The sequence below is a fragment of the Zootoca vivipara genome, chromosome 1 (assembly GCF_965207765.1).
Source record: "Zootoca vivipara chromosome 1, rZooViv2.hap1.1, whole genome shotgun sequence".
NCBI lineage: Eukaryota > Metazoa > Chordata > Lepidosauria > Squamata > Lacertidae > Zootoca > Zootoca vivipara.
The window spans coordinates 228,160-249,499 of record NC_142582.1 but is presented as its reverse complement, the minus strand read 5'-3'; the positions used below and the strand labels follow the sequence as shown (position 1 = coordinate 249,499).

Here is a 21,340-nt window from a genome sequence, read left to right as displayed (position 1 = left end):
GGAATGAATTGGGAGAAAAAATTCGTAAGTAGAAAAAATCCTATCTAAAAATTCGTAAGTAGAAAAAATCCTATCTAAACCGCATCCAAGATGGCGGACGGAGCTCCATTCGTAAGTAGAAACATTCATAAGTAGAGTTATTCGTAAGTAGAGGTACCACTGTACTATCTAGTCCAATGTCTATGGCGAGACGAATTTGCTAGCCCCTGGGCCAGCAAGATCCATGCCAGATTCCTGCAACTTGGAATTTCCCCCTTTGAAGTCTTGAACTTAGAGCTCGCCTCTGCTAAAAAACTTATCAATCAGAGACTGGACGATATTGAGTTGTAACGTAATTATATGTTGGGCGGGGGAGTATGCTCTCCTCGGCACATGGGCATTACGCCTGCACAACACCTTCCATCCTACCTATCAACCCTCACCACTGCTAACTGACATACGGTACTACCTGAGATTTAGAAAACACCTAAAGTTTAGGGAAATTTTTAATCTGTGATATTTTAATGTATTTTGCTATTTGTTGGAAGCCGCCCAGAGTGGTGGGGCAAACCCAGCCAGATGAGTGGGGTATAAATAATAAATAATAAAATAATAATAATAACCATCGCGTTGCGTTCATCAAAGCAAGGTTTAACGCCTTCCCCTCCAGTGTTCTGTCCCATAGATTCTCTAAGGGCCGAGTCTCAGACTTACGTTCCTGTGATAGTCAGTCGAAAAAATCCCTCCAGCACCTAGTTTTTGTTTGCCCTCTCTACAGTGCTGTTAGGAGAAATCTGCTGAGTCCAGTAGTCCATAAATTCTCTGGACTCCTAGTCGAGGGATGTGAGGGACAGGGGATATCGCGAAGTCCCTCCCCTCCTGAGTTCAAGCCCGTCCCCGAGCAAAGGGGAAAGCAGGGAGAGTTCCGATTCCAGTGGGGAAGCAGGAAGTCGTGTCCGAGGCTCAGGCAAGGTAGAGGAGCCAGGGTCCCAGGTGGGACAGGAAGGGGCAAGTAAGGGGGGAAGACCCATCCCCCCAACTCCAGAATTACGCAGGAAGAGGAGGGGCAAGAGGATGGGTCTGCCAAAGCTTTTGTGTTGGAGAAAGACGCGCCAAAAGCCATTAGGAGGTTCTGAAACCGACTGACAACATCGCTCCGTGTAAATAGCAATGACTTGAGCACTGTAAATACGCAGCACCAATAAAAGAATAAAATGCAGAGCTGCGTAGCGTCGTTACTCTGAAGTAGTCCACTCCGGCCACTGTGACAGCAACCTCCTAATCATTTTTGGGCTACTTTGGAGTTGCCGGGATGAGCGTGTCAGAGGCGGAGAAGTGGCGGCAGATCGCTGAGCAAGCCCAGCTAGAACTGCAACAGCTGTCGCTGCAGGCGCAGGGGGAATTGAAGGCAGCTAAAGAGGAGACTAAGAAGGTCCAGGACGACCGGCTACAACTTGCGGAACAGGTGAGAGAGCTCCAGGAAAAAGAGCAGCATTTAAGGGCGGTGGCGGTAGACCTCCAAAACAAGCTGGATGCAGAGAAAAACAAGGCGGGAGGGGCACCCCAAGTCCAAGTGCTGCCAGGAAGGAGAGCCGGGACCCTAGTAAGCAAGTTCAATGGAGACCCGAAGGAGTTTCAGGGCTTTGAGACTGAGATTGTGTATGCTCTTGAGCTGCACCACGATGAGTTCCCTGATGATGAGCACAGAGTAGCGTTTATTGTGGAGCACCTTACAGGGGCGGCCAGGGAGTGGCTAAGACCGTTAATTGCAACAAGGAATCCTTGCATGAAGAATGTCAAACTATTTCTAGAAGGTTTGAAAACGATGTATTCGTCCGATAGTCATATGGACCAGACTAAGGAGGAACTTCATAATTTACGCCAAGGAAATATGACAGTTCGCGCGTATTGGGCGAAATTCACCATGCTGGTGCACAGATTGGGGTGGGATCTGGAGTCTGCCCCAATGCAAGCGGCGTTTTACTTGGGGTTGCATGAGGAGGTGAAGGATGAGCTCTCGAGAGGTCCAAAGCCCAGTAATATGGATCAACTGAGCAAAGCGGCTCTGGCGGTGGGGGTGAGGCAGGAATCCAGATGGAGCGACAAGCAAGCAACGCGCGCAAAGCGGGCTTGGTTCCCACGGTCGCAGGAGAAGCCACTCCCTCAACAACCCTTTCAAGCCACGCCTGGGGCCAGTCAGGACCAGGAACCCATGCAGATTGATAGCGCGCGCGCGGGGGCTTTTCAAACCCCAGCGGCGCCAAGACGCAAGGAGGGAAGGGGTGGGAATTGCTTTCTCTGCAACTCCCCCCAGCATCTCGTCAGAGACTGCCCACATCGCAGGGAGTGGCAAGGAAAGGCGGGAACGGTTGTGCCCTCCCCCACTGACGCAGCACCACAGCAGGGAAACGGGAAAGCCTGGCTGCAGGAGACAAGGGGCGGCAGCCAGGCACAGTCAGCAGACAACAGCCCCAGCCCACCCACCCGCACAGAGAGGAGCAGAGCCAGCCCACCCCTCCCAGAGCAGGAGTGGTTCTAGAAGTGACGCTCACGCTCCCAAATGGCTATCCATTGACGGTCCTCGCCCTAATTGACAGTGGTGCCTCAGCCAACTTCTTCTCGAGAAACTTTGCAGAAGAGCACCAGATCCAGCTTCTGCAGCTGGATTTTCCTCTGCACGTGGCAACCATTGACGGCAGAGAGCTGCTGGGAGGGGCCATCACTCATCAACCCCCCCCCATGAGAATGACGGTTGGAAGGCACTCAGAGACACTGGCATTCAACGTCACCACCATCTCAGACCCCCCAATCGTTTTGGGCATGAGCTGGCTGGCGCGCCACGACCCCTCCATAAGTTGGCATCAGAGATGCATCACTTTTGGATCGGACTTTTGCCTGGAACATTGCATGCAGCACCAACCAGGGGAGGGGCCTCCGATAGCCACGGTGGCCACCATGCACGTCAAAGGGGGTGAGGCGATACCCAAACCATACTGGGACCTGCAGGAGGTCTTCAGTGAAGCGGAGTCCGACCACCTGCCCCCACACAGGCCTTTTGACTGCCAGATCAACCTGGTGCCTGGGGCAACTATACCCCCAGCCAAGCTGTACGCCATGTCAGACCAGGAACTGGAGGATCTGCGCGCTTTTATCGACAAGAACCTCAAGCGGGGGTTCATCAGAGAAAGCAAGGCAGCAGGGGGCAGCCCGGTCTTCTGGGTGGACAAGAAAGACACGCAACAGCGCCGTCTTGTGGTGGATTTTAGACGGCTGAATTCGGTGACAGAGCCAGTGGCTTTCCCCATGCCCAGAGTGGATGATCTCCTGACAGCGGCACGCAGAGGCAAGATTTTCACCAAGCTAGACCTGAGGGGGGCGTACAACTTGATCAGGATCCGGGAAGGCGATGAGTGGAAAACCACGATGTTCACGCCTCTGGGCTCTTTTGAATATCTGGTGATGCCCTTCGGGTTGCAAGGGGGCTCAGCATGCTTCCAGGCCTTCATGCACCACGTCCTGGGGTCCCTACTCTTCAGGAAATGCTTGGTCTTTCTGGATGACATCCTTATTTACTCCAACGACCCAGTGCAGCACGTGAAGGACGTCAGGGAGGTGTTACAGCGCCTGAAGGAGAACCACCTGTATGTGAAGCTGGAGAAGTGCAAGTTTCACACCAAGGAGGTGGACTTCCTGGGCTACAAGCTGTCAGACAAGGGGCTGGCAATGGACAAGGACAAGGTGCAGACCATCCTGGACTGGCACAGCCCCAGGACGCGCAAAGATGCCCAACGCCTACTAGGCTTTGCCAACTTCTACAGGAAGTTCATCAAGAACTTCTCTCGAGTTACGGCTCCCATCACTGACTGCCTGAGAGGCAAGCAGAAGTTCAGGTGGACACCAGAGGCGCAAGCAGCGTTCGAAAGCCTCAAGAGGGTGTTCGCCTCAGACCAGAACCTGTTCCACGTGGTTCAGGACGCGCCCCTACGCATTGAAACAGATGCTTCTGATAAGGCTGTGGGCGCCATTTTGTTGCAACTGGACGCCAACAGAGAGTGGAGACCCTGTGCCTTCTTCTCCAGGAAGTTGACCCAGCCCGAGCGAAACTACACAGTTTTTGATCGGGAACTTCTTGCGATCCACGCGGCGTTCCAGCACTGGAGACACTTCCTGGTGGGCGCCAAGCACCCCATCCAGGTGTGCACAGACCACAAGAACCTGGAGTTCTGGAGAACTGCCAGGGTGCTCAACCAGCGGCAGATACGGTGGGCGGAGTTCTTCTCGAACTTCAACTTCTCCATACACTACATCCCAGGAGAGCAGAATGTCAGGGCGGATGCCCTCTCCCGCAAGCCAGAGTACATGGAGGAGGAGGCGCCACCAGCCCCAAGGCACATTTTCCCCCCGTCGGCATGGTCCTGCGGAGCAGCAGTGGTGAGCGAGGCAGAACTCACAGCACTGACGGCAGCGGATGAATTTGCCAACCGCATCTTCAGAGAACTGAGAGGGGGGAGGGAGCAGGCAAAAGACTTTGCAGAACGCAGAGGGCTGCTTTTCTACAAGGGTGCGCTGTACCTACCCACCACCCAGCTTCGACGTACGGTCCTCAAGCAGATGCACGACAACCCTACAGCGGGGCATTTTGGAAGGGACAAGACCACTCACCTAGTCATGAGACACTTCTGGTGGCCAGGGGTGAGGGAAGATGTTCGAGACTATGTAAGGGGCTGTACCACCTGCCAGCGGGCGAAGGTGGTCAGAGCAGCGCCACCAGGGTTGCTGGAGCCCTTAGCCACACCACACAGGCCGTGGGAAGTGGTGTCCATGGACTTCATCACAGATCTGCCTTCGTCCAGGGGTAAGACTGCAGTGTTGGTGGTGGTGGACCTCATGTCCAAAATGTGTCACTTTATACCGTGTGCCAGGGCAGTCTCGGCAGAAGAGACAGCCAAACTGTTTGTTGATCACATTTTCAGACTGCATGGATTACCTTTAAGGGTTATTTCGGATCGTGGCCGCCAATTTGTTTCCAGGTTCTGGCGGCGGCTCATGAACCTCCTGCAGGTGGAGGTCAGCTTGTCGACGGCTAGACACCCGCAGACCAACGGACAAGCGGAGAGGGTCAACGCCATTCTGCAGCAGTACCTGAGATGCTACGTCAGCCAGCGGCAAACGGACTGGGTGGATCGCTTGCCACTAGCAGAATTTGCCTACAACAATGCAGTGCACGTCTCCACAGGGGTGTCGCCCTTTAAGGCCAATTACGGGCGCGACCTCAGATCTTTCCCAGAGAGGGAGAGGGAGGAGGAGGAGGAGGGCCCACAGGCTGAGGATTGGGCAGAGGAACTGGAGACGGTGCACCAGCAGCTCAGAGAACACTTGGAGAGGGCCAAGGAAGCGTACAAAAAGGGGGCAGATCGCCACAGGCGACAAGGGGAGGTCATCAGGGTGGGGGACAAGGTGTGGTTGTCCTCGGAGGGCCTTCCCACCAGAGGGAGGTGCAAAAAGCTGGCACCCAAATGGCTGGGCCCCTTCACGGTCACGCAACAGGTCAACCCGGTGGCATACAGGCTGGCACTGCCAGAGGACATGAGGGTGCATCCAGTGTTTCATAGATCGCTGCTGTCGCCGTACAGGGAAAGCAGCAGGCTCAGAGACAGCGAACAAACCCCCGAGGGAGGGGGGGAGAGGGAAAGCAGGGAGCAACTCAATGAGGCCACGGCCATCCTGGATTCAAGGTGGGGGGTGGGGGGCCTGGAGTACCTCATGGCATGGGAGGATGCTCCACCGTCCCAGAATGAATGGGTTCCCGCCACTCAGATACAGGAGGAATTCTTGGTGGAAGAATTTCACGCCCTCTTTCCCCACAGACCCAAGCCCTGGCACATGGAAAGGGAGGGGGAGGAGGAGGAGGCACGGGAGAACAGCTCACCATGGCGCTGGGAAGCGGAGTTTGAGGAACCAGAGGATGAGGTATGGGTGTCGCCAAGATCCACCCAGTCAGAGGAAGGAGCAGATTGGCAAAACATTTTTACCCCCACCAGCTCTGACGCCACGGACTTTTTGGGATTCCCGTCCTCCCAGGCGGAAGGGGGGGGCTCGCAGGACTGGGGGGAGGTGTTCACACCAACGGGCTCGGAGAGCACCGAGTTTTTAGGCTTCCAGTCGTCACCGACACATGGGGGGGGCCTGGGGAGGGGTGAAGGAGAGCTTGGGAGGGGGGTGGATGTGAGGGACAGGGGATATCGCGAAGTCCCTCCCCTCCTGAGTTCAAGCCCGTCCCCGAGCAAAGGGGAAAGCAGGGAGAGTTCCGATTCCAGTGGGGAAGCAGGAAGTCGTGTCCGAGGCTCAGGCAAGGTAGAGGAGCCAGGGTCCCAGGTGGGACAGGAAGGGGCAAGTAAGGGGGGAAGACCCATCCCCCCAACTCCAGAATTACGCAGGAAGAGGAGGGGCAAGAGGATGGGTCTGCCAAAGCTTTTGTGTTGGAGAAAGACGCGCCAAAAGCCATTAGGAGGTTCTGAAACCGACTGACAACATCGCTCCGTGTAAATAGCAATGACTTGAGCACTGTAAATACGCAGCACCAATAAAAGAATAAAATGCAGAGCTGCGTAGCGTCGTTACTCTGAAGTAGTCCACTCCGGCCACTGTGACAAGACCCAACTTGCCTTTTTATTACAGGATACTGACTCAGTGGTAACCTTGCAAATGGCAAGATTTTTAACCTCTGTTCTGACCTTCAAGAGGCGAAATGGCCTCTTACGTGAATTCTAAAATCCTTCCTTTTCCCCTTTTCTGTATTAAATCTCTGAAAGTTGTATAGGTCAGACTTTTATTTATTCTTTCGTTTATATTGTATTTTATCCTATTTTATCAATTGTATGTCAAGTGTGTCTTGTTGTGTAACAGGTAAGAAAATGTTGGGGAAATGGAATACTGCAAAGTGCTTGTCAATGCAGTCATTGACAAGTTAGTCTTCCTAGCATTTTGACTTGGTTGGTAAAGTAAAAGTCTTTATTAATCTCTGTGCTTTTTTCTTTTCTTTAGGACTCTCTAGCTGAAGTTGAAGAGAAATATAAGAAGGCTATGGTATCAAATGCTCAGTTAGATAATGAGAAAACCAATTTCATGTATCAAGTAGACACCTTGAAGGATGCGTTGTTGGAATTGGAAGAACAGCTTGCAGAATCTAAGAGACAATATGAAGAGAAAAACAAAGTAAGTAGTGATCCATTAGAAGTCTTAGGCTATAAACCTAAGCTTACTTACCTGGAAGGAAGCCCCACTAGAACTTACTTAACTGTTTTTGGCCTCTGTCTGTCTCAAGAGACAATGGAGTTCACCCTGGGGGAAGTAAAAGCACTAGAGAATCACAGCACCTGCTTGTGGCTGCTGCCTCCCGTGTTGTGACCTCTCCAAGGCCCTTACTTCTGAGTCAGCATATTTAGGATTGTGCTCTTTGCATTGTCCCTCTGATGGCTCTAGTTTTTTGAGGCGCCTTTTAACGGTGCCCTTTTCTGAACAGATACTAAATTAATAAAAAGGGACGCAGGTGGCGCTGTGGGTTAAACCACAGAGCCTAGGGCTTGCCGATCAGCGGTTTGAATCCCTGTGACGGGGTAAGCTCCCGTTGCTTGGTCCCAGCTCCTGCCAACCTAGCAGTTCGAAAGCACGTCAAAGTGCAAGTAGAGAAATAGGTACCACTACAGCGGGAAGGTAAACTGTGTTTCTGTGTGCTGTTCTGGTTTGCCAGAAGCGGCTTAGTCATGCTGGCCACATGACCCACAAGCTGTACACCAGCTCCCTCGGCCAATAACGCGAAATGAGTGCCTCAACTCCAGAGTCGGTCACGACTGGACCTAATGGTCAGGGGTCCCTTTACCTTTACTAAATTAATGATGGGTTACACATGGCATGTATATTAAATATGTGTCATGCTGTGGATGAGTCACATGGGATGAGTCACATAAGCATTTATGCACATTGGTCTAGGTTAGAATTTAAGGATTTTATGCATGGTGAAAGATAGGCCTCTCCATGACTTAGGTAAAGGTAAAGGGACCCCTGACCATTAGGTCCAGTCGTGACCGACTCTGGGGTTGCGCGCTCATCTCGCATTATTGGCCGAGGGAGCCGGCGTATAGCTTCCGGTCATGTGGCCAGCATGACAAAGCTGCTTCTGGCAAACCAGAGCAGCACATGGAAACACCGTTTACCTTCCCGCTGTAGCGGTTCCTATTTATCTACTTGCATTTTGACGTGCTTTCGAACTGCTAGGTTGGCAGGAGCTGGGACCAAGCAACGGGAGCTCACCCCGTCACAGGGATTCGAACCGCCGACCTTCTGATCAGCAAGCCCTAGGCTCAGTGATTTAACCACAGCGCCACCTGGGTCTCCATGACTTACCACTTGCCTAATGTACATGCTGGGTTAATAGAATTGGTATCTATTTTAGAATTTATATATAATAACTATCAAATAAAGGAAGATGCCCATCAGCAAGCAGGAACATCTGGAATGTTGAGACAGGTATAATGCTGCGATATCCTTTGCAAAAAAGTTCACATAATAAATATATAATGTGTTTTTGTTGTAGGATTTTGAGAGGGAAAAACACGCCCATACTATATTGCAGTTTCAGTTCATGGAAGTCAAAGAGACTTTGAAACAAAGAGAAGAACTACTTGCAGTAAGTTAATTCTTTGGTTAAACAATACTTTCATTAATATCTTGTATGCTAGCAAATGGACCACAAAATATTCCTTTCTCTAGCTTCAGATTTTCCACAGAAAGTGATTCTTTAGGAATTATCAAGAACATCTCATTACAAGAACATCTCATCACACTGTTCTAGGTTAAATTCTCATTAGATGCTATCTAGCCAAACACCAACTATATACAGTTTATCTAAGCAAGTAATCTTGCTTTATATCCCTTTTTAAAACATTGTAAATTACTGTTGGATGTGTAAAGCACCTGAAGGTAAACTTGTAATTGTAATCAAGTGTGAATGGTTCTGAATTAAAGAGCTACTTGCTTACCAAACCACAGGAAAAAGGTGCCTACTGTCTAATATGGCTCACTTCTTCTTCTTGGAATGCTGGTGTTGACTTCCATGATGTGGGACAGAACTCAGGGAGGACACCACTTCCCTGCTACTGGGATGAAAAATGTGGCTTGAGGAGATGCCATCTGGAGATACCAGATTCTTTTGTGGGTGAACTGGGAGTGTTTGAAGAGAATTGTGGCAATAGCTAAGCAAAGAAAGTATTTGCTCCTGGTACCTTCAGTTTGAGAAACTGTATCTGATCTGATCATATCTCCTGGGCTGGCTATTCTAGACCCACGTGGGATTAGCACTCCCTAGTGCTTGAAGGCAGGAACTTTTATTGCTTCACGGGAGCTTTTAGCCTATATCAGGCATCCCCAAACTGCGGCCCTCCAGATGTTTTGGCCTACAACTCCTATGATCCCTAGCTAACAGGACCAGTGGTGAGGGATGATGGGAACTGTAGTCCAAAACATCTGGAGGGCCGAAGTTTGGGGATGCCTGGCCTATATGGTGTTCCCAGAAGCTGCATCAGTTTAAGTTTCTGCCTTGAACCTCAAAGGATCAGCATCATATATACAGTGGTACCTCGACTTCCGAAGGTTTTGACTTATGAAGTCGGCAAACCCAGAAGTATTTTCGTCGCGCGTGCGTTCTGCGCATGTGCAAAATGGACGCTTCAACATCCAAAGGTTTCGACATATGAAGAGCGCAGTGGAACAGATCTCCTTCGTAAGTTGAGGTACCACTGTCTTGCACTTTTCTGTGCTAAGACCTGTATTTGTAACATTATTTATATTGGCCTTTTCTCAGCTCCTTCTTTTATCATGGTCCCAGGACCTCTCACACCCCCTTATCTTACTCATTTATGGCTTGCTTTGAATGAGATTAATCATAGCATGGCAGAACTGTAGTGTTGGAGGGGACCCCACAGGTCATCTAGCCCAGCCCCTGCAATGAAGTGTGTTGCCTCAAGCCTTGCACTTGCTCCTCTCCTACCTCGTGGAGGAGGTGGTGTCCAGGGGTCCGAGTTGCATCCATCCGCTTAGACAGGGTCGTCTTAAGCATACCCAGCGCCCTGGTGCGAAGATCCCTCCGGTGCCCCCCCCCATTTCCCAGAGTTGACCCCCCTCCCCAGTCCTTCCAGCTTCCTTTGGGCGAGGCCAAGAAAGGCAGGCTGCAAACAAGCCCCTCTCCTCACTTGTAGCAAGTCATAAAAATAGCCCCGGCTCAGGAGGACAATCCACAGGCTGGAAGAGGCAGGATTCCAGCAGCTCCTGTCCCCTCAGCTCCTGCGGCTGCGTACGTGAATGCTGCCTGGCCCTGCTCCCCAGGGCGCTTGTACTTTCCACACGCGCTGCGCTCTTACCTCTCCAGTCCCGGCCTTGCACTGAGCGCGCGGATCAAGCGCCACTGCTGCCGCCTCCGCCTCCGCACTTGGAGGTGCGCCTCAGGTGAGCCACCACCCAGCCAGGTTTCGGCGCTGCACTGACTGCTGGGTTAGCGGAGCCCAGCAGCCTCAATCAGTCGCCGCCCCGAACTGGGTGGAAGGACGGAGGGAGGGAAACAAGCCCGGCAGCAACCCTCCTCCCGGTTGCTTGGGCACGGCCGACGCCGCTCGCTATCCCCCGGCCGCCTCAGCCTGGAGGGAAGGACGGAGGGAAGGAGGCCAGATGGGCGCCACGGAGCCAGTGGGGAGAGCCCCAGACTGCGGAAAGGCATCCGAGCCTTCCCGCCAACAGGCGCTGCGTTTCATTGGTAGAGCTGCTGCCATGTGGCGTCGTCTCTACCAATGAAACGCAGCGCTGGGGTGAGGGATGACCCTGGCACTGCATAGCGGAACAGGGTCCTAGTGCCCCTGCTCCGCTCGCTTACCTCCCTGCTCTCCCAAGTGGCGCGGGTGGCGGGCGTGCAGGAGGAGGGAAAAGGGAGGCCGCCGCGCAGCTCCCCCACTTGCTGGGGCACCCCTCAGCGCCCAGACGCCCTCCCGCCCCGCGCCACTAGACCCAATGGGTGAGCCGGCCCTGCACTTAGATTACTGAATCTACCACTTAATGCATTTTCCTTCCTTTCTTACTGCCTTACTTTGACGTTCAAAGTGGGGTGGTGGTGACTAACTTCTTAAGCGACTGTGTCACATACTAAGTCCGAAGAACAATGTGGCCCCTCTCATCAAGTGTTAACATATTTGATGAATGCCAACTAGAATATGTATACTAATTTCTTCCTCTGCCCACCTGCATGCACACAGCTTGGTTGGGGTGGTTGGAGTAAGACAAGGAGGAGCGTAGGCCTGACTCCAGCTCCTGTCCATACTGTGCATTGGCCACTATGTTCTCTGTTAGAAAGTAGCATAAAGAGGTATTTTATCTTAAGGAGAAAAGTGCCTGGAAAAGTGCCATAAAATTATTGTAAATGGTAGGTTTCTTGGATTTAGTTTATTTAACTTTTTTCATGGTATTTTTAAAATGCTGTAGCCTTGGGCTTTTCTTCTGATTAACTCTCTTGTCTGCCTTCTGTCTTCTTGTTTGCTCCTGTACTTTAGGAAATCCGACAACTACAGCAGAAACAGGAGGGCTATGTCAGGGAAATGTCTGATCTTCAGGAGACAATAGAATGGAAAGAAAAAAAGATAGGGGTAGGAGTCACAACTTTGACCAGATTGCCAGTGCTGTCTTTTAAACAAGAGCATTAAACGCCACATAGTGTTATAAAGTGCTCCTTTCTGCGGAAAAGACTTGTGTCCTTTATAAACAGAGTAGTATCTACCAAAGCAATTTTGGAGCTGGGGTTATATGTGCACCAAGGACAGAACAGAATTCAGAACCCATGACCATTTGAATATTGCAGAAATGGAGCAAATTTATATTAATTTATTTAATTTTCATTCTTACATAACATAAAATTCAAAGCCTTATATTTCTGTATAAGTTTAGCGACGATTGTCGAATGTGGCCAATATTTAGACACTGTAATGTTTTTCATAACCACTACAGAACATTGCTCCGCTTGCTGATCAGCAATTTTGCCTGTATGACACTGTTAAAGAGAAACCTACCATAAAGTCATGAGCATAAAAAAAGAGAAGACCAGGAAACTTGGACAAAAACATAATGTGTGGTGATCAGCTAATGACTTAGAGCAAAGCTTTCCAAACTGTGTGTCACAACACATTAGTATGTCAGCTGCAGTGTGTAGGTGTGTTGTGCAAATGCTCCCACACTCTTTCCCATGGCTGGAAAGGGGTTAGTTTACCCTCCGGTTTGCTAGTAAAACAGAATTATTGTGTCGTGAAATGATACATTTCTAAAAATTGTGTCACCAACATGAAAAGTTTGGAAAGCTCTGACTTAAAGCATTTATGAAACCAACGTTTGTAAGGCCCAACCTCAACTTTACAAAACAAACATGATGTTTGCATTAGATATCTTACATCTCTCTGCAGTAGTGACAGTACAACTCATGGTTCTTGAAGCATGGCACATTCTTGCAAATAGCAGCTACTGATATCTATAAAGGAAGCTTTCATAACACCCACAAATACTAAAATAAAATTCCTTTTTCTGCTTGCATGGAAATTTAATAATTCTCTGCATATCTGAAAACTTGCTCATTCTTATTGCTAATTTACCTTACCTTTTTATTTCTACATTTTTCCTCCTTCCTGTTCTCCTCTTGTCATTCCCTGATCTTCTGCTTGTTCATTGGAAACTCAGGCATTAGAGAGGCAGAAAGAGTTCTTTGATTCCATAAGAAGTGAGCGAGATGATCTTAGAGAGGAGGTGGTTGTGCTGAAGGAACAATTGAAGGTATGCAGAAACAACAAAAGAAGTGTAAAAAGATTAAGTAATCATTTCTGTGTGCCGAGAAAATAAATGGATTGGGCTTTGAAGCAGTGGTGAGCTAACTGTTTAAATAAGGGTTGGCTAAATGTGTGAATCTTTCTTACTCTGTTTTATATTCAGGGCCATCTTAATTATATGTGGTACCGGGGTGCCCAGCGTCCACCCCCCCGGTTGCCCAGAGTTTTTTGGGGGGGGACTCCAAAGTTGTCAACCTTTTTTTAGGCACCACACTTCTCTCTGCTCAGGAAAAGAAAACAGGAAACATAAGGAGCCCAAGGCAACAAACCAGCATCTACAACTGAGCAAAGCAGTGGTGTAAGCAGCATGCGCTGGGCAGGCATCTCCATGGCCCTACGCCAATCCCAGACATGCAGGAAGGCGGAGCTGGCTGGCTGCCTCAGCATCTCGCTCGTCCCCGAACTCATGGCACAGAGCCACCCACAGTAGAAGAGCCCGCCACGGCGCTCTGACCGATGGGCAGGCGCTTCCCCGGACTCCAACTCTCAGGCCCCAGACTCTCTGCCTGGCGTCCCTAAGAGCCCGACGCCCGGGTGCCCTGCACCCCGGCGCCTATGGTTAAGATGGCCCTGTTTATACTCTAATTCAGAGCAGTCCAACTTTTCATATGAAGTGGGCTTTGACACAGAACCCGTGAACCAAACACTGCCTGGTCATGTGGGGAGCGAGGCTAAAATTTGACACAAGCACAGCCCTCACACTGCTTTCTCAAAGCCAGCTAAGCGAGGCACGAGGTTCTGGTGGTGCCCTAGAACCCTCTCAACCCCTTCACAGAGCTGGGAGAGTGCCAACCAGGCTTTGCGAAGGAGGCAGGAAGGCTCCCGAACCCTGCCAAAGCTCAGCGCCTTGCTTAGCCCACTTTGGAAAGACAGTGCAGGGGCTGGGGGGTGCCAAATGTTGCTGAGGGCCACAAAGGCCTTGAGGGCCTGTGTACTGTCCTGTCCTGTCAAATGCCTGGTGCTACATTTTGGCACCTAGTAAATGTTAACATTGGATAAAACTATGTACTGAGTGCTGTTTTGACAGAAGCCAGAGACCACCCCGCCTCTATAAAGCAAAACAGCATTGTAAACTTTCCCCTCTTATATTGGTAGCACAATTTGTTGGGAACATCTCCCACTCAAACCAGATTAAACCAGATTAAAGTCATGAAGAAATAGACATAGTGGGCTGAGTTCCAATTGCCTTTTAAGCCAGTGTGATATAATTGTTGATGTACTGGGTTTGGAAACAATCTTGACTATTTAAGTACAATTTGTAGATAGCTTTGGTCAGCTCTGGCAAATCGTTTTCATGGGATTGCTAACATGATAAAATGCTGCTCTGAACCTCTTGGAGCAGTGGTTCCCAACAGGTGGTCCGGGGACCCCCAGGGGTCCGCGAGCTATGCCAGAGGGGTCCGCAAGATGCTATTAGAATAAAAAATATATTAAATATATTTCGTATGATAACAGATTTTTTGTTTTGGCCGCTTCCTGCATGAGCAGAGTCTAGCGCAAAACTAGAATTAGATAGAGGCAGTAGTTCTGCTGTATGCCATTAGGTGGCGCTTTACAAACACTACTGTTTTGCAAAGAGGCAGCGCACACATTCTACTAACGCTCACCTCCCCAAGATGCTTTGCGCGCGTCGGCTTCATTTGTGCGCTACTGCGCAGATACCCTGTCTTCTCCATTCCCCTCCCTCCTCCCTGGCGCGCGCTGCCTCTTTGCAAAACAGTAGTGTTTGTAAACAAAGCATTTTTCGCGGAAGCTACAGTTCGCGTAGTTAAAAATGGACCGTTGGTTAAAAAGTGGTTCATCTCATTAAGAACTGAAAATTAAAACTAACTGTATACTGATGGAGTACTCTGTTGTAACTGTAAAAAACGTATAAATATAAAATATAAAAAGACTTAATTTGGCTCTCACTTTTTAATTTTAGGATTAGGAATTAATGGGGGTCCTTGTCACAATAGCGGCTCGATGAGGGGTCCTCGAGAAAATTTTGTTGGGAACCCCTGCCTTGGAGAATTATATATATACATACAAATCAAGACATCGGTTAATCAAAATACCATATAGCTTTGTTTATCAAGACATTTCTTATATGTTCCAGATGTTTGTTATGACCTCATACAATGTACACACATGCTTTGTGCCATTTTTGAATTGTGACATTGTTAAGCAAATTTCATATGCATGGTATTGTAATGTTGTTCTAATGTTTGTTTATTATTTCACTCACAGCGACATGGAATAATACCCAACTCAGAAGTAGCTACCAATGGAGAAACCTCTGGCGATCTAGATAATGATGGACTACAAAGTTCTTCCAATATTGCTCCAGGGTCAACTCATCCCCCTAAGGGAGCTGGGGATGATACATTAGGTAATTTCCTTTTATCAGGATTTTTGATCACCACCTTTGCTAGAATCTGAACAACTAACTAATCACCAGCATGCTGCTTATAAAATCACTTCTGTACATTTTATTTTCTGCTTAATGCCAACAATCACTTCAAGCATATTGCATTTCTTTTATTTGTCTTTAACAGGAGATGTTAAAATAATTCCTTTTTATTCCCCAAGTCCAGGGAAACAAATTCTTTAAAAACATCTAAGCTCTATATGTATGTCTACAAGGTGTGCAGCCACTTTTATTAAGACAGGTGTTGAATCATAAGTGTACTAAGTGACTCTAAAGGTGCTTTGGTTCCCTGCAGTACACGAGGGGAACTTGAAAACTAGAAAAGGATTAGGAGCATGTGAAGCATTATAAGAGATGGGAAGTTACTGTACATAGAGTTACTCTTTTTTGTATTGACTTGTGTATGAGAGAGAGAGAGAGAGAGAGAGATTAGTACTGTAGTGATAATTTTTAAAAGATGATATTTATGAGGGGTGTATTTTGGTCCCTAATATTTCTCAGGGTAATAGAACACAATTTTAGGTCAGAAATAATGGATAGCTGCCAGACAAATCAAAAGGTATTTTTCTTTGTAAACCTTCAAACCTCAATGGCATTTACAAATGCAGTACAGTTGATACCAGGGAAGAAGACACTTTCTGCTGATCAGGCCACTAACTAATTCAATTGCTGCTTTGCCTTCACATAATTGGCAAAAGCTGATCTTTCTTAACCAGTTCTTCTGATTCATTCTCTCTTCTGGGCTTTAAGTGGGGTGGTAAGCGTTTAACGTAACACAGTTAAATAGTCTCCCTATTTTGGTCCCTTCAACTTTCTTAATGATCTTTTAGGCAGAGCCAAGGAAGTGGAGATGAAAAATGAGATTTTGGAGAATGTGGGGGAAAAAGAAATCTTGCAGAATACTGAGCATGAGGAACACACAGAGGAGACTAAGGAACAGGAAATTGTGCAGGAATGTTCAGAGATAAAGACGTTGCATGCTGATGAAAATGCGGAGGCAGAGAAAATCACTGAAGGCAAAGTGGCATCAACATTGTTGTTAAGTAGTGGACTTGAGGAACCAGCTAAGAGTCATTCAGAGCATGTTCCAGGAATTGTTTGTTCCCTTGAAAACAGTGGTATAGTTGAATTAAGGGGTGAGGGGGGGTTCCTTGATAATACCATAGAAGTGAAAGTGTCTGATGGAAATGTTATAAATAAAAGTGATACTGAAGTAGCATGTTCAGGTATTGAGGCTAATGAGCAGATACCTACAGGTTTAGAAATACTTCCCCAACAGCAGGATAAAGATAAGCAAACACATATTGTAGGTGATGAGGCAGAAGGCGATAATAACGAAGTATTTCAGGAAGCTTTGGATTTTGTGAATAACAGCCATGTGGCAACTTCCAGTCAATCAGAATCACCAGAATTGGCAGAAGATTTGCTTATCAAAGTGCCGAGTATGGATCCTTCTATTGAACAGCCGGAAAGCAAAATTGTCGAGAGACATCTTCTTGAAGGTGGACACATCAAACTAATTGATAAAACAGACTGGGATAAAAATGAAACTGGTGGAATTAATAAAGTGAATGAGAAGGAACATGCCGTGCAGCAGCGGGCGTGTGAAGTAGCAGCAGAACAAACTGAAATATCTTATGCATCAGATGAGTCTGAAGAACAAAAACAAGTTGGAATGGAAAAAACTCAGCCCTTATCTTCAAAAGATGATACATTTGTTGAAGAGGAACAAACTCTGCAAGTGATTGGAGCCAGTGAAAAGAATGAAGAAAATCCTGCTATGGAGACTGATCAGAGAGCAGCTTTAGCGGAAGCACTGGATGTACATTTAGATGTTATTATGAAAGAAACTGCTGCAGATGGTGTGAGTCACAGTGAATGCCAGATCCCCGAGGAAAGGAACTTAGACCATGAGGATGATTCTAAGAAACATGGGGACATTAAATCAGAATTCATAGATGATGGCAAAACTCTGTCAGACACCCGGATAGCACAGGAAGAAGTTGCTGATGACAATAATGAAGAAGACTATAAGCCAGCACAAGTTACAGACTGGCCTACAGAAGAGCAAAGTGTAAATAAACAAGAGGAAACTTTTCAGGAATCTGCTAGAACTGCATGTGTATATATGCAGGGCATTGAAGTAAACAAAGGAAGTGAAGAAGACAAGAATCGTGAAAAAACAGAAGAAAAGATTCTTGACGTTGTGCCAGATATTGAGAAGGCTCCTTGCCTCACCTCACAGAAGGCTGAATTCAGTGATCAAAACAGAAAGCTTGACAATGAAGAAGAAGAAGAAGTTGTGGAGGAATATCATGAAGCATTTGATTTTGCAGAGTCTCCATTTGGACAACAGGAAACTACTGAAAAGAATGATAATCTTAATAATGAGCTTGAGACAAATAATCACCAAACGCAAGAGAAAGGTGAGATTACAGAACGTGCAGCACAGAATATAATCAAAAAGGACACTGAAATGGAGCGCAGAGATGAAGAAAGAGATGCTGAAGAAAATAAAAAAGGTAAAACCTACCAAGCCTTAGCAGATGAGGTCATAAATGAATCCACCGTGACTGGAAGTGAAATTACCCAGCAGCAGCAAGGGAAAGAATCGGAGGAAGCTGCAAGCTTTCAAACAGATCCTTCTGTTTCCGTGGCCTCAAACGCACAGTGTGAAATTTTGGGAGACCCGAGCAAAAAGATGTTAGATGAAATCAATATAGATCACGTTGCTGAATATACTGCAGAGCAGTTAGAAAAACTAAAAAGTGATGCGAGTGAAAGTGAAGAGGAAGTCCAGGTGGGTAGAAAGGGTAAAGGTAAATCTCGGGAAGATTGTGTCATATCGTGACCTCAGAAGCTAGGTCATTCTTGCATGTTACAAACCTGTCATCTGATGATTTCAGAGTAAATATGCTGTTTTAAACAAAAGTCAAAAGGAAAAGTTTAACAGTGGAACTAGATTCACGCTCTAAATACATGTTATACAGCTTGTTGTCTATATCAATCATGAAAGAATATGAACTTTTTCTTACCTCTCAGGTTTTAATTACTGTTTATCATAGTAAAACAAAGCTATTAATCATACTAAATCTGAATTAAGTGCTTTTAATATTTTCACCTACAGTATAATATAGCATTTGTCCCCCCCCCACAGTATTTTAATGAAAGCTAAGATTTGAAGGTTCTTAGAAACTCACCACCTTTGAATATACTGTATGCTAACAATTATCAAACACCTTTATTTCAGAAGCAAGTTGTTATAAAGCACATCAGCTTCAATATTGCTTTCAAATGCTGGTAGTTTGCCAGAGGGTGATAAAATGGCACTTTATACAGGTTGCATATTGACACATTCCAAATTAAGGTCACTGCTATTGCCAAAATATAGTTAGGTCAATACAGGAGTTTTGTATAGCATAGAATTAATGAACAGAAGTTGCAAGTGAAGAATCATTGGTTTGCTAATAGGAATAAAGTTACACTTTCGCCTTTTCATATCAAATCAAGCCTTCACTGGACTGGATTCAGAGCAAGTCACACTTAGATTCCATTAAAATCATTGGTGTCTGAGTTACATTTATTTCAGTAGAACCAAATTAAGTTGACTGATTCTGAATTCAAACCACTTTGTTTAGCAAGATCTATATATATTATTTTAAAGAAAGTTTTGTTTCTTTTGCGCTTCATTTATATTGTGCTTAGCTTTTTTTATCAAGTAACATTTTCTTCAAGTTATATCATATGTTCTATCCTCCCTCCCACCCCAAATTAATATTTTCTTAAATCTAAATCTTAAAGTCTTCCCCCTTCTTCTTTGCTGAAATGTAGGCAAATTTGGATGACTTTGTGAATGCCTTAATAATTGTTATTTAAAACCACAGAACCAAAGGCAACTGTTGTTTTATGCATAAAACTCTATCACGCTGCTTTAGAAAAAATAAATATATTTTTAAATACTGTAATGGCTAAAATGAAAATGGATAATTTCTAATTTTTCAGCATGTATCTTATTTCCAAGTTGGAGTATTTTTAATGCAGAAATTAAAAAAAATTGTATTAGACTGTTACAAATAAGGATCAAAGTCTGAATGCTTGTAGCACTGTGGCACTCATAATAGATAATAAATGTATTCAGCTACTAGAACACAAAAGGAAAAACAAAACATATATCACACACTGAGTTGTATATAGATTGAAATAAACTTTTTGTACTCTAAGGTTTTTCTTGTCTCCTGTTTATAAAGCACTTACAATTCAACTGATACTGATCATAATTTTTGTTATATTAATTTATTTTTAAAATTATCTAGATGGTACCTAGCTGCTTTTACCTGATTTGTTGCTTTTATTTTAGATGTGGCAGTTCTTAGCAAAAGCAGTGAGTTGTATCCACCAGTGTTGTGCAGCTGATGGTAAAGTGGATCAGGGTAATAAGCGATTTTTGGCAGTTCCCCTATTCTCTGTGCACACCCTGAATCTGCTTTGGAAGGTTGGAGACCCTCAAGACCAGTTTTAGGAAAGAAAGACTGAACATTGTTTCTCTCCCCATTCTTCTGGCAACACCATTGGCTACAACCATGTAACTTCAAACTTTCAAAATTAGATACAGTGGTACCTCTACTTACGAATAACTCTACTTACGAATGTTTCTACTTACGAATGGAGCTCCGTCCGCCATCTTGGATGCAGTTTAGATAGGATTTTTTCTACTTACAAATTTTTAGATAGGGTTGCTTCTACTTACGAATTTTTTCTCCCAATGCATTCCTATGGGATTTGACTTACAATTTTTTTCGACTTATGAATGTGAGTTCGGAATGCATTAAATTCATAAGTAGAGGTACCACTGTATGTTCCTCTGAAATAAGGCTTCCAATGAAACAGTACAGTGGTACCTCTGGTTACGAACTTAATTCATTCCGGAGGTCCATTCTTAACCCAAAACTGTTCTTAACCTGAGGTACCACTTTGGCTAATGGGGCCTCCCGCTGCCGCTGTGCTGCCCATAAGCAATTTCTGTTCTCATCCTGGGGCAAACTTCTCAACCCGAGGTAATACTTTGGGGTTAGCGGAGTTTGTAACCCGAAGTGTTTGTAACCCAAAGCGTTTGTAACCCAAAGCATTTGTAACCCGAGGTACTACTGTATTAGAAAACATAGTGGAGGACAGATTTGGGTTCCTAGGACGAGTTGAAAATCAATATGCAAAATGGACACCATTGTGCACTGGCAGCCCGATTTCCTGATGAAATCCTTTCCTGCTATGTTTAGCAATGAAGCTTCTCTGTTCTTCCCATTCCTTTCCAAGGCATGCACTGAGAATATGCCTGAATTCCAGGGTAAACAGTGATGACTACTTGGGCACCAGGCAAAGCCAGAGCTATTAATCAAAGGTGCAGAATTGGTATCAGCCAGTGAGCCAGATCCCTCAGCCCAGTCTAACACTGCCAGACAGATGAGATCCAAACGACTGCTTCTCCAGAGAGACAAACATCTGTTTGGAGGAAGGGAGCGGAATCCACTTCCAACAAACAGAGAAATTGATCAACTTCCTTTCAACAAGGAAGTCCCTAGTTAGCTGATCCCAGTGGGACTCCCTGTCAGTGCCAGTCAGCTAACTGGTGCGGACAGCGAGCCCCACTCACAAACTAGAGCTCCCTTTAGTTTCCCAATGGTTCCTTTGTAGCTTCAGCCATACCTGACATCACCTATGGGCCTGGTTTGTGAGGTGTATCCTTACTGGACATATTGGAGACCTGGACTGGGTTTGAATTGATCTTCAGGCTAAAGGTCCCCCAGACCCCCACCGTTCCTGTTCAAGCTTCATATGGACAAATGGCTCTAAAATTGCAATCATTTATTACGTTGTCATATGTCCGGTTTCCCCCAGACATGTACAATATGTCATTCAAAGGGTGAAATCACCATCTAGGGGATTTTTTTAAAAAAAAAATTGGCAAAATGTCCAGGGTTTTGCAAACAGAACCAGGAAGTGTATGTGTGAGTATCACTATTTCCTTTTTCCAGTATCTATGGATGCA

The 21,340-nt window shown here is 46.4% G+C and overlaps 1 protein-coding gene across 50 annotated transcripts in view; it reads left to right on the top strand.

Moving 5' to 3' along the window:
• The window catches only part of LRRFIP1 (LRR binding FLII interacting protein 1), a 133,207-nt gene that overhangs the window by 101,066 nt on the left and 10,801 nt on the right, over positions 1-21,340 (top strand). For 22 of the 50 annotated variants that reach the window (XM_060282777.2, XM_088675270.1, XM_088675272.1 and 19 more), the window contains 6 exons: positions 7,024-7,194; positions 8,573-8,665; positions 11,571-11,663; positions 12,742-12,834; positions 15,117-15,258; positions 16,128-19,517. In XM_060282777.2, the coding sequence (XP_060138760.1) occupies positions 7,024-7,194; positions 8,573-8,665; positions 11,571-11,663; positions 12,742-12,834; positions 15,117-15,258; positions 16,128-18,148 (2,613 nt within the window). In that variant the 3' untranslated portion in view covers positions 18,149-19,517. Of the gene's footprint in view, positions 1-7,023; positions 7,195-8,572; positions 8,666-11,570; positions 11,664-12,741; positions 12,835-15,116; positions 15,259-16,127; positions 19,518-21,340 lie in introns of those variants that run through there. The other 28 variants (XM_088675378.1, XM_088675355.1, XM_088675339.1 and 25 more) reach the window with 5 other exon arrangements.